Source organism: Elephas maximus, chromosome 7, assembly GCF_024166365.1.
Source record: "Elephas maximus indicus isolate mEleMax1 chromosome 7, mEleMax1 primary haplotype, whole genome shotgun sequence".
NCBI classification, from domain to species: Eukaryota; Metazoa; Chordata; class Mammalia; order Proboscidea; family Elephantidae; genus Elephas; species Elephas maximus.
This window is the reverse complement of record NC_064825.1, coordinates 108,156,412-108,169,150: the sequence shown is the minus strand read 5'-3', so window position 1 is coordinate 108,169,150 and position 12,739 is coordinate 108,156,412. Positions and strand designations below refer to the sequence as shown.

The 12,739-nt window shown below is 34.1% G+C and overlaps 1 protein-coding gene across 1 annotated transcript; it reads right to left on the bottom strand.

Moving 5' to 3' along the window:
- Positions 1-7,429: 7,429 nt before the first annotated feature.
- Positions 7,430-8,368, bottom strand: LOC126079587 (olfactory receptor 10AG1-like). Its single transcript, XM_049890678.1, has one exon. It carries the CDS (start codon positions 8,366-8,368, stop codon positions 7,430-7,432), a length of 939 nt encoding a protein of 312 aa, XP_049746635.1.
- Positions 8,369-12,739: the final 4,371 nt, after the last annotated feature.

The window sequence follows — 12,739 nt, the reverse complement described above, 5'->3', positions numbered from 1 at the left end:
TTTCTTTTAAAGTCCATATTATCTAAGATTAGTCTTACCACTCCTTCTCTGTTTTGGTAGTTGTTTGCTTGATTTTTTTTCCCCCCATCCTTTGATTGGAATAAATGTATGTCTTTGTCTCTAAGGTGTGTCTCTTGTAGACAGCATATTGATGGGTCCTGTTGTTTTATCCATTCTGCCACTCTCTATCTCTTTATGAGTGAATTTAAGTTATTTTTCTTCAATGTGATTATTGATAGGTTTGTTTATTGCTGTCATTCTGTAGTGCTTCTTCTTTTTTTTTTTTGTGATGTTGAATTTTCCTTTGTTCCTCTTACTCTCTGTGCTGAATTCCTTTTGTTTTTGGATTTTTTTTTTTATTTCCTTCATTTTTGGAGATTTTGTGTTTACTGTTTTTCTTCTTTATTCTGATGAGTAGGGTTGTTCACTTTTTTTATTGTTGCATTTAAGTCTATCCCTATATTCCCAAGTTTGATGAGGCTGTAATCACTTAATATAGCCTTGACTTCCTCTCCATTTGAAAGTTCAATGCCTACACCATTTATTCCCTCTTTTGTTATTCTGATGTTGTTACCATTTACAGATTAACCTCTCTGATTCCCTGCTGTTAATCTTTCAGGTTTGTTTTATCCTTGAGAGTTCATTACGTAGGTTGATATTCCATTCAGCGCTTAGTTGAGTTCTTTATCCCTGTATTTGACACTTAGGTTTCTAAGATTGATGTTTGTATCTGTTTTACTTAGTTTTTCAGATCTTTGCTGTGGAGGGCTGTCATGGTATTTCTGTCTATAGCACCATGTTGGCTCACCTACACTATGTGTCATTTTTGATGGCACTCTAATGACAACAGTTATTAGATAGCAGGTGCCAATGGAAACCTTAAAACTAACCTAAAAACATGGTGAGTCTGATTTATTTCTTAATCTGCATTGTTCACATTCCTAATGAGGGTAAACTTTGTACATAATGCTCATTTTTCATTATCTTTCTCTCACAGGGATAGTGTTGTGCTTGAGTGGTAAGAGTGTGGAATCAGAACCTGATTACATAGATTTCACCACCCGCTAGCTGGGTTCTAACTCAAATGACTTAAAATCTCAATGTCAGTTTCCTTATTTAAATTGTAGTTAATAAAAGGGTACCAATTCCATAAGGATTGAATGGATTTTTCGCTAAGGGCACATAAGAGTAGTGCCTGACAAGTAATAGTCATTTTGTATTTATTATTGTTCCTTTGTTGTTCAGACTTTTACTGAATTTAGTGGTCATATTTGTTAACTTGTGTTCATTAAATGTTGAAACTCATTGTTTCCTGTGTATGATAAAAATATATGTAGTCCGCCAGCCCTACCCACCACCCAGGTTATAAAATGATTCTTAATGTTTTATATTGTGTTTCAGTAGTATAAATGACATTTATATGTTATAAAATATCAGCAAATATAAAAACAAAGTTTTATATAAATATCAAATATGTTATATAATCAAAATAGTAGATATCAATATATCAAGAATGCAAATTCAAACTGTGCTTTCATGATTATAAAGATATTAACAATTACAAGATTATAAGAAATCTTAATGGTTTTAAGAAAGCTATATTTTTTCTAATAATTCGTGTTTAATTATTGTTTACATTTAATCTACATGGAACTAATTTAGGTCTAAGGAATGTAGAGGGGTTCCACTGTTCTTTGGCCTTTGTAAAGTGTTTATACATCAGGCATTGAATAAACATTTTTCCCCTAAGGAGTTCTTATCTCTGCCTGTTTATTATTATCAATAATATGGTTTTAAAATATTATAGCTTATTTTAATTTATCTTAGCTTTCACCATGATTTATTTTTCAAAAACCTCTTGGCTATTTGGTCTTGCTTTGCTTTATATTCACTGAAACCTTTGAGGCCCAGATCTCAATGCGTCAGACTTGCTTTTCCAGATCTCGAAAGTTTTCCACTTTTGACAGAGTGTTTACCACTTTACTATTGCTCTCTATTAAGAATCCTACCTCATAAACACCCAGTGAGTTTTTCTTTATTGACAGGCTTCTGCCTTATGCAGGTTCTGGCAGAGTTGCCAATCCATCTCTTTGAGGGTCTTCTTCTCCTTTGCTGACCCTCCACTTTACCAATCATGATGTCCTTCTACAGGTACTGGTTCCTCCTGATAACATGTCCAAAGCTTGTGAGACAAACTCTTGACATCCTCACTTCTAAGGAGCATTCTGGCTGTAGTTTTTCCAAGACAGATTTGTTCATTCTTTGCCAATGCCATAATTTAAAAACATTGGTTCTTCTTCAATCTTCCTTATTCATTGCCCAGCTTTCACAAGCCTATAAGGTGATTGAAAACACCATACCTTGGGTCAGTGCACCTTAGTCCTTAAAGTGACATATTTGCTTTTTTCACTTTAAAGAAAAAAGAGAGTTGTTCAATGCAATGCTTTGTTTAATTTCTTTATTGCTGCTTCCGTAAGTGTTGATTGTGAATCCAAGTAAAATGAAATCCTTGACAACTTCAATATTTTCTTAGTTTATCATAATTTGCTTTTTGGTCCAGTTGAGAGGATTTTTGTTTTCTTTATGTTGAGGTGTAACCAATACTGCAGGCTGGAGTCTGTGATCTTCATCACTAAGTGCTTCAAGTCCTCTTCACATTCAGCAAGCAAAATTGTGCCATCTGCATATAGTAGGTTATTAATGAATCTTCTTCCAATCATGAAGCCCCATTCATCTTCACAGTGTCCAGCTTCTCAGATTATTTGCTCATCATACAGATTGAATAAGTATGGTGAAAGGATACAACCCTAATGCACTCCTTTCTTGACTTTAAACCATGCAGTATGCCATTGCTCTGCTTGAATGACTACCTTTTGATCTACGTATAGGTTCCTTATGAGTTATAATCAACCCAGTGGCAGAGAATTTGGTGTCTTTTCCTGATAACCACTAAGGACACTCTTATCCTTAGGTTATTTCCAGTATGTAAACAGGAGTATTGAATGCTTGATCTTTGGAATTCATTATGTAGGCATGGAAAAGTGAGTGATTACTGGTCATAGATGCCAACATAGGAGGTGGGACTCAGTTTTTGTGTGACAAAGCTGGGAGGCTCTCTGTGTCTTTCCTGATGGGTTCCCCTGCATAGTCTCTCCCACAGTATCATCCCACTGTGGGCAGGGAGCCAGCAGTTTCCCTCTTCATTGCCTGTTATGTAAAGTATTCTCCTCACCCTTCTGCCCATACAGTTCCTCCTGGCCCTAGTGTTCATCTGTCATGGGCCTCAGCAAAATGTAACAACAACCTCTTGCAGTATCACAGCCTCCCTCCAAAGTCTCTCAATTGGTTTTCCCAGGAACTCTCATGGCCAATTTGTGCCACTTTAAAAAAATTGGGGTACAGCTTCCTAAGATTAGCTTCCTTTCTGTGTTCCCTGTTTGGAGTGTTGCCCAGCCCTGTATAAAATGGCTGCAATGAGCAAGTGCTCCTGATGATAGCAGGTAAGTTATCCCAGCTCCTGTTCCATCCCTGCTCCTCCTCTCTCCTGCTTGTAGATCTACCCCTACTCTCCGATACCTCATCTGTCTTCTGGAGTTCTGAGAGCTCAGTCCGTGATTGTTTTTATTCATTATTCAGTGTATTAGTTGCTGGGGGAGTAAATGGGAGCATCCATTCACTTCCCCATCTTGCTCCACCCGCTCCTACATTATATTTTAATTCAAAAAAGATGAAGCCAGAGAGTTTGGCATTTTCTCAATTTTGCAAAGAGTTAGATTTTTTGTCCTTAAAGTAGTATAAAGCTATTGACTAGTTGTAAAGAGAAGTGAAATAAATTCTCTGTGTTTTAAAAATCCCTATATATAATCTTGGATTAATAGCCTATCTCTATGCCCTGTTGCCATTGAGTGGATTCTGACTCATAGCAACCCTAAAGGACAGAGTAGAACTGCCCCATAAGGTTTCCAAGGAGGCCTGGTAGATTCAAACTGCCAACTTTTCAGTAAGCAGCCAAACTCTTAACCACTACACCACCAGGGTTTCCTAATAGCTTATACCAAAAAACCAAAAACCAAACCTAGTGCCATCAAGTCGATTCCGACTCATAGTGACCCTATATAGGAGGTTTAAAAATGAGACAAGTAGTTTCCTTCGGTGATAATTGCTTAAGACCGACTTATTGACAATGATTGCACAAAGGAAAAATGAATTAAAATTGGCTATATTTTGTAGATATTTACAGATATTTGTGAGAGGTGATATAACAACAAATAACTTTTATACCTTCATTTATGCAACTGAGTAAATGTGGAAGTCAGTTATTGATATGGACAAGATAGATGGGAGGAATAGGTTTACAGGTGAGAGCAGGTCTGGTGGATTTGAACTGCTGACTTCTTGGTTAACAGCCACAGCACTTAACTACTACACTACCAGGGTTTCCCATCTAAAAGTACATTGTATTAATCTTGATTTTCATATCACTGTGTTTTGAATATAAGTCTTGAAGAAGTAAAGTGAACTTTTTCTCGATATACAGCATTATTTTTCAACACTTAATTGAACTATATTACATTGGTATTCAAAAAATGATGATACATATAGACAGTAGCTAATATTTTATAAATTTTCCTCCTTAAGAATCTGATGATATTTTCATAACACAAAGCTCAACTTTTCTATCACTTGAAATAAAACAAAGTTGTTCAGGGCGAGTAGAAAATTGTGCTCTATACAATTTCCAAATCAGAAGAGTTAGTTGTGAGGATACAATAAAGACAGTTATGATAAGTGTTTGCAGTTCTTTTATTATTAAGCACAACTTAAAGTCAAACAATGATATCAGTATTGAGTTCCTAAATATAGACTTTTGCTTCTCCATCCTGACTGATATAGTGTTCAATGGGAAGTTTTTAAAATCTGTTTTTCTGACCTACCTGACAGCAAGTCAATCAGAATGCATTATTTCTATATTAAGTCAGAGATGATTGTAAAGTGTGCAAAAGACTGAAAATCATAGAATAGGCAGTGTTCAATTGATTTAAGAAGGAATCTGGATAGCACAAGTGTTTTGCAATCAGCTGCTAGTGGAAAGGTTGGCAGATCAAACTCATACAGTGTCTTTGCCGAAGAAAGGCCTGGATATCTGCTTCTGTAAAGATTATCACCAATAAAACCTTGTGGTGCACAGTCCTACGCTGTGACACATGAATTTGTCATGAGTTGTGTTTTGATTCAATGACAGCTAACACCAACAATACCAAAAATTGACTCAGACTACACTCAAAAAAAAGTAAACAATGTATATGAAATGTGTTTGGAAAAAAGGCATAAATGAACAAATACTAATTTGGATTATATTGAATGCAAAAATCAGTTTGGTGATGATTATTTAACTTACTAATTGTTTCCATGATATCTTTGTTCCTAAGGCTGTAGCTAGGGGAAGGTGTTAAGGAAATTCCTTAATCACAAATGTGATCATAATTACAGATATAACAATGTCATATGATAAACTAAATCAATGGTAGGTGTGCTCTTTGCTGTTGTTGAACCATCGAGTCAGTTCTGACTCTCAGCGACACTATGTACAACAGAACAACATATTGCTGGTCCTGGGCCATCCTTAAGGTTGTGTCATTTGCATAACACAGGCCATTAATGATTTTTCCTCCAATCCATGACATAGTCTTCCTCATATATTACAGCTGTATAGTTGTTATAGTTTTATAGTCATAGTTATAGTTTTATAGTTATAGTTTTATAGTTGTTAGAGTTATAGTTTTATAGTTAGTTATAGTTAGTTTTATAGTTATAGTTTTATAGTTATAGTTCAGTTATAGTTATAGTTGTTCTGGTTATAGTTATAGTTGTTATAGTTATAGTTGTAGTTATTGTTGTTATAGTTATAGTTAGTTATAGTTGTTATAGTTAGTTATAGTTATTATAGTAAGTTATAGTTATTGTTATAGTTTTATAAAAAAACAACAAAAATTTTTTTTTGTTTTTTATAAAACCATAACTATAGTTTTATAGTTATTGTTTTATAGTTATAGTTATAGTTTATAGTTATAGTTTTATAGTTACAGTCACAGTCACAGTCACATTTATATTTCTATTTACATTTATAGTTATAATTACAATTATATTTATATTTATGTATGCATACATACAGGTATATGTACACATACATACATTTATAGTCAAATATCATTTATAATTACCATTTATAATTAATAATATAGAATACAGATTTTATATATATATATATATACACACACACACATATACTTAACCACTGTGCCACTGGGGCTCTGATTAAATGTATATGTATATATATGTATTTATGTATATATTATTGGAGCCCTGGAAGCACAGCGATTAAGAGCTAAGGTGCTAACCAGAAGGCCTGCAGTTCGAATCCATCAGCCACTCCTTGGAAACCCCATGGGACAGTTCTACTCTGTCCTATAGAGTTGGTATGAGTTGAAATCAACTCGACAACAACAGGTTTCGGGTTTGTAAATATAGTCTAATAAAGTCATATAATGGAGGAAGTCATGGCTTAATATACTTCCTATCTTATCTGATTCTTGTTTCAGGTCTGAGTTTACAATTTTAAGTTATTTAAACACTTCAAAGAATAATTACCACATCCACCAAACAGTACAGTATTGTTCCGTGAAGTTTACATTTTGAATTATTTCTTATGTGTTTTCTAAAGGAGGCTTGGTGGCTCAGTGGTTAAAAGCTTGGCAGCTAAACCAAAGGTTGCTGGTTTGAATCCACCAGCTGCTCCTTGGAAACCCTATGGGCAGCTCTAACCTCTTATAGGGTTGCTACGAGTCAGAATTGACACAGGAGAAATATGTTTGGTTTTAGTTTAGCTTTGTATAGAAAATCTTAAAGAGGTAACTTCAATGTGTTGAGTGAGTAAAATGTCTAAAAACATAATTTCAACAGTATTTTCCAAAGGTTACTATATCCAATACTCTTTACCAGCAGATATCTCTATGAAAAAAAAAAAGTAAACAATGATCACATAAGGGAAACATTCAACAAAAACAAAAGCTATGTAAAGGCAAATGATTTTTAGGGAAAAAGGTATTGTGAAATTAATAACTAGATATGAGAGACAACATTACTCAATAAACAGTCTGAAACCACGGTTAATTTGTTAGAGTGATAAACTAGTTCCCTGTATATGAAATTTGTCAAAATAATTAAATTCTTAATTACAATGCAACCATTGTGGATAGAACCCTGATATCAGAAAGTCTGATAAAAAATGACAAGGTCAGGAATGAGTAAAGATAATCGATCTATGCTAAGGCAGGATATCAAATTAAAAGTTAATTTCTGATTATAAAACAGCAGAATTAAATTAGAAAAGATGTAATAAGTTTAAATTAGTGGCTAATGTGACTACACATTAAGGTAGCAATTTTCTCAATGCCACCATAACGTCCTTATTCCTCAGAGTGTATATCATGGGGTTAAACATTGGAACAACAATGGTATAGAAAAGAGAGAGAAACCTGTCTCTTCCAGAAAAGTGTTTGGATTTGGGTTGGAAATATGTAATGATTCCTGACCCAAAAAATAAAGCCACAACCATAAGATGAGATGAGCAGGTGGAGAAGGCTTTGGCTCGACTTGTGGCTGATGGCAACTTCAGGATGGTGGAGATGACTTTGCTGTAGGAGCCAAGTATCAACAGAAATGGAACTGTGATAAACAACACAACAAGTATGTAGAGTGACATCTCATTCACAAAGGTGTCCCCACAGGCCAGCTTGAATATTGGGGGGATGTCACAGAAGAAGTGGTTGATTTGGTTAGATCCACAAAAAGGCAGAGAGAAAGTCTCATATGTTTGCCCTATCTGAATTGGGATTCCAGTGATCCAGGAGCCAGCCACCAACTGGATACACACCCTGTGATTCATGACTAGAGGGTAATGCAGAGGGTTACAAATGGCCACATAGCGATCATAGGCCATCACTGCCAGGAGCAAACACTCCGTACCTCCCAGTATAAGGAAAAAACACATTTGTGTAGCACATTCAAACAAAGAAATGTTTCTTTTCTGAGTCCAAAGGTTCATGAGCATTTTGGGAATAGTGATTGACACATAACAAATTTCCAAGAAGGAAAAGTTTGCCAGGAAAAAATACATGGGAGTCTGGAGAGCCTTGTCAACCCTTGTTACGAGAATGATCATGCCATTTCCCATCAAGATAATCACATAAGCAAAGAAAAATATCCCAAAAAGAAACATGTGAAGATGAGGAATATCAGAGAATCCTAAAAGAAAAAATTCCACCAAGGAAGTGAAATTTACGTCTGGTAGGTGTTTTTGGTGTTCCATCTGTGAAAATACTGAAATTAATTATCTTTTTGATCTGTTTTCCGGTTCTACAGACTAGCGAGGTGTGTAGTATTAGCATATACAATTTTTTATCCACAAGATAATTACAGCAGAATTCCCAGATCGAAGAGCAGTAAAGAATGTATGCAAAATTCATGATGGTGTTGTCAAGTGCCGTCAAGTCGGTTCTGACCCATAGTGACCTCATGTACCACAAAACGAAACACTGCCTGACCCTGAGCCAGGCTCACAATTGTTGCTATGCTTGAGCCCATTAAATTCATGATATCTCATCTTTATTTAATACTAGGCTTGCGTCTGCATGGAAGTGATGGGCTCTCGATTTATGCACTTTCATTTTTTGTCTGTTTCCGGGCATAGCAAAATGAATCTCTTTTACTCGTCATATTAACAAACAAAATCCTGTGACAGAGCCTTTACATGTCACACCTTTCCCTGGTGGATTGTTCCCATTAAATTTTGAATTGGATTTTTCCATAATGCCTCAACTGTTCCACGAAGTCTTTTGCAGGTACAGTGTGTGCCTTCTCTTCCTTGTATAACTATAGCTCTTACTCTTTGTGTGTCCACTTTGGTTTGAAACTGTATTCCAGTTTCATGTATTTACCAAAATAAAATAGATATCAATTGATCAGGTATTATATTTCAAGATATTTCATTTACCATGCATTTATGACAGTATTTCAGGAACTCTGCCTAGTTTATTTTTAAATGCCTTGCTATCTATCATTAGATATTCTCATAAAATTTATCATTTCAATGATATGTCTCAAATGAAGCACAGGGAAATCAAAATTGACAGTATAAACTATTATAAAATACAAGTGTTACATCATTTCCAAAAAGACAAATAGCAGAGGATATTCAGTTTAATACAGACCATGTGAGCAAGTATATTTAAATAGTGAGTTATGAGACATGCAGAGATTCAATACTTTCCAGGTATTGAGATCTAGGTGAATAACACAGGAATTAAAGAAAGAAGGCAAATAATACCATTATAGCAGTAGATAGCATCTGGGAAGACAGAAAGGAGACTCGTTTTAGCTGAGTTACTGCTGTGTAGGTCAAGTGATTACCAAAACATTTTCTCATTTATTTCTCAAATAAGTGTTAATGTTCTCATGCTATTTTTCAGATGAAGAAACACAAACCGAAAGAGTTTGCATACGTGTTGCTACTTCACACGCATGCTGGAATTTCAACTCCCCCCTTAGGTTCTTTTTCTAGTCGTAGGTTTGAATTGGGTTTCCAACACTTATAGGTTTAGTTAACCTGGGCCATTATTTAAATATTTAAAATAATTCTTTAGATTAAAAAAAAAAATCTATGGACTTAAATATCTACCATAGAGTTGTGAGAACTAAGGAGAAGTTATAAAGAGTTTACCTAAAATTTGTTTAGTTTATTATATGGCATTGTTATATTCTGTAATTATGATCATATTTGTAATTAAGGACTCTCCAGAATAAGACAAGTATCATATAATTGTTGAGCAGGATTGTTACGTATTCAAATTATTCACTGTTCTCTTACATGAAACATTCTTCCATCCTTACTACTTTTGACATTGACACTTGAGTATGCTTTATTTTTGCATCTGATATTTACCAAATTTTTCTGGTTGCCATAAAGTCATTTTTCTCTCTACTTCCACATGTCTATATAAAATGTCTTTCTAAGTAATTGTAATGTAATGAAACTATACGGAGAGAGACTGATATGAGACCAAATGTGGTTTCCATGTGTGGGTCTCAATTATGTATCTTATGTATTTATATAATATTACACATGTTACCTGATCATCAAAGTCAAGTTATGGAAAATAAATAAAAGTAAAATTATTTTACTCACCAAGTGAGATGACTCCCATGAATCTCTTAGAGATTAAGTTTCAATGTGATCTCAGTCTCTACTCTTTGACTTCGGAACTGTGTGTTACTCACTGACACTCGCTATTGGTTTTAGGAGACTTTTTGCTTGTGTCTTATCGTCCCCTAATCCAACAACTTCCCATAACACAGGGCCAATTTTTCGTATTCCACAGTGTTACCCTATATTAAACTAACAGAATGTAAGTCACGTAATATTTTTAAACGATTATTCTGAATGTAATGTAGTATACTGTAAGAAATCATTATTTATGTTAAGAGAGAACATTAAGAAGTTCTGACTAAACTCATAATTTCATAAGACACAATAAAATATCTATTCAGATATAAGTAAAGAAAAGGGTTTCCAGTGCTAGTTATTACACAAAAAGGAGTCTGACCAAGAGAGCCCACTTTTATGTCACTATCATTTTTCCTTATGTGCCCAATGTCCATTGGTTAGGGTTTTACCTGGTGTGATAGCAGCTGTAAGTAGAAACACTGGACATCGCCCCTGAATCCTTTAAGACAAGTTTTCTTTCTCAAATTTCTCAAGAAAATTGAAGTGTTAACTTAAAACTTTTCAGTATTTCTTTTAAGATAGAAAGAACCATGCCACGTGGAATTTTTTTTTAAAAGAAGTCCCATGCTTGTGAATTATTATTTTTATTATTATTATTTAATTCTACCATTCTAAATAGGGGCATATTTCTAGGAAATTAAATGTTTGAGGAAAAAAAAAATCAGAGATTTGACTCTCCATTAAAATAGTAAGCATGGTATTGGGTAGTGAGTCATAGAAGCATACATAAATAAAGGTAAACTAGCATTTTGCTTCTAAGTGACTTACTCCAAATAAACCTTCTGGCAATTTACCTGATTTATTTCTATCATTAAACATGCTGCATGATATTGAGTTTTATGACACTCAAATTGTTTTAGTATGAATTTTGTTTTTAGTTAACTTTATAATTAGGAAAGTGAGAAACCCAAATTTGCGGTCTGAGTGTCCATTTTTTAGCTTAAGATTGTTTTTAATGTTTTTGTTGAACTATGATTCTCAGTTTTATAGTGTCTTAAAATAAATATAAAATACCAACACAAAAATCATATCAACAGAGAAAATGTCATACTTACTCTCTAGATTTGATTATAGTTGCTTTTTTTCTCCTCAGTAGAACTGTTTAAGTCCAAAGATTTAAATACATATATATATTTTGTAATAAACTTTTGCTTTAATAAAATTTTTTCCCCTCCTAACTGAAACTAACATCTCTTCCAGAATACGTGTGCTTTCAAACCAACCAGTTCTCCTTAAATAAAAATATCCCTCCTATTATAATTGTATTTCTTTTCTATTATAATTGTATTTCTTTTCTGATAGGTCGCTTCAATATTTAATTGATTCCTCTGCTTGCCACCCATTCTAATTTGTTTTTCTAGAAACTCTGGCTAAAGCTATACTTTCTCTTGCTCCTCTGTGGAATTCAGGTCCCAGTCCCAAACAGATCTTGGCAGAGAGCAAAAATGCCCTAGACTGAGCAATACCACTTATTCACTGGAGACTGTTCACCAACAAAGTTGTGTATTTGAGGCCCTTTCTTAGCTCCAATTTTTTAGTATTTCTCTCTTAATTCTGCTACTTGTACCTTGCAATATAGCAAACCTAGGCTTCTCTCACCATTATAAGTCCACGCTTTATTTACTGTGATCAACCTTAAAAAATAAACTAACAAAACCCTGGCTGAAGAACTAATTAATTATGTTTCGTCATGAACGGCATAGGTATAAACTATATCAAGGTATACGTCTAGACTGTGTCAAATGGAAGCAACTTAAATCTGCAATACTGTATATGAAAGGAACAATCATAACTACAGAGTACAACTCTCTTCCAACAAAGTTTTATAGTCAGTATAAAAATAGTTTATTAGACACCACTGAGATTCCTGTGTTCACTCTTATATTCTAATTTGGAACCAAATGTTATTTGAGCCATTTTTTTCTATTTTTTGTTTCTAGGATCAACTCCCCAGATTTGATTATCTCTTCTATCCTTGACTGCCTATAGAAATATGCCTCCTATGTTTCCTGCAATTTTATTGTAATTTATATATTCTTAGAGTATTCATCAATTTACTATGGAACCGATTATAAAATTCAGAAATAAGTCAACATAATATGCTTAATTGGTTTTCAACAAAATTGGAAAGGCAATTCACTAGAGAAAGGATAAGCTTCAATAATTTGTGCTGGAATGATTATATTTCTCTAGTGAAAAATGAACTTAGATCCATCCCTCATACCATTATAAAAATAAAAATTACAACTGGACTAAACCAAAAGCAAAGAAGTTTCCTGAAGAAACTGAATGCTTCGAAAGTCAGCGTAGCAGAGGTGGGGGTTTAGGGGCCGTGGTTTCAGGGAACATCTAAGTCAATTGGAATAATAAATTCTGTTTTTAAAATTTTAGAGAAAA

Excerpts from the sequence above, each read along its gene's own strand:
- LOC126079587 (XM_049890678.1), bottom strand. The coding sequence starts at position 8,368 with ATGGAACACCAAAAACACCTACCAGACGTAAATTTCACTTCCTTGGTG.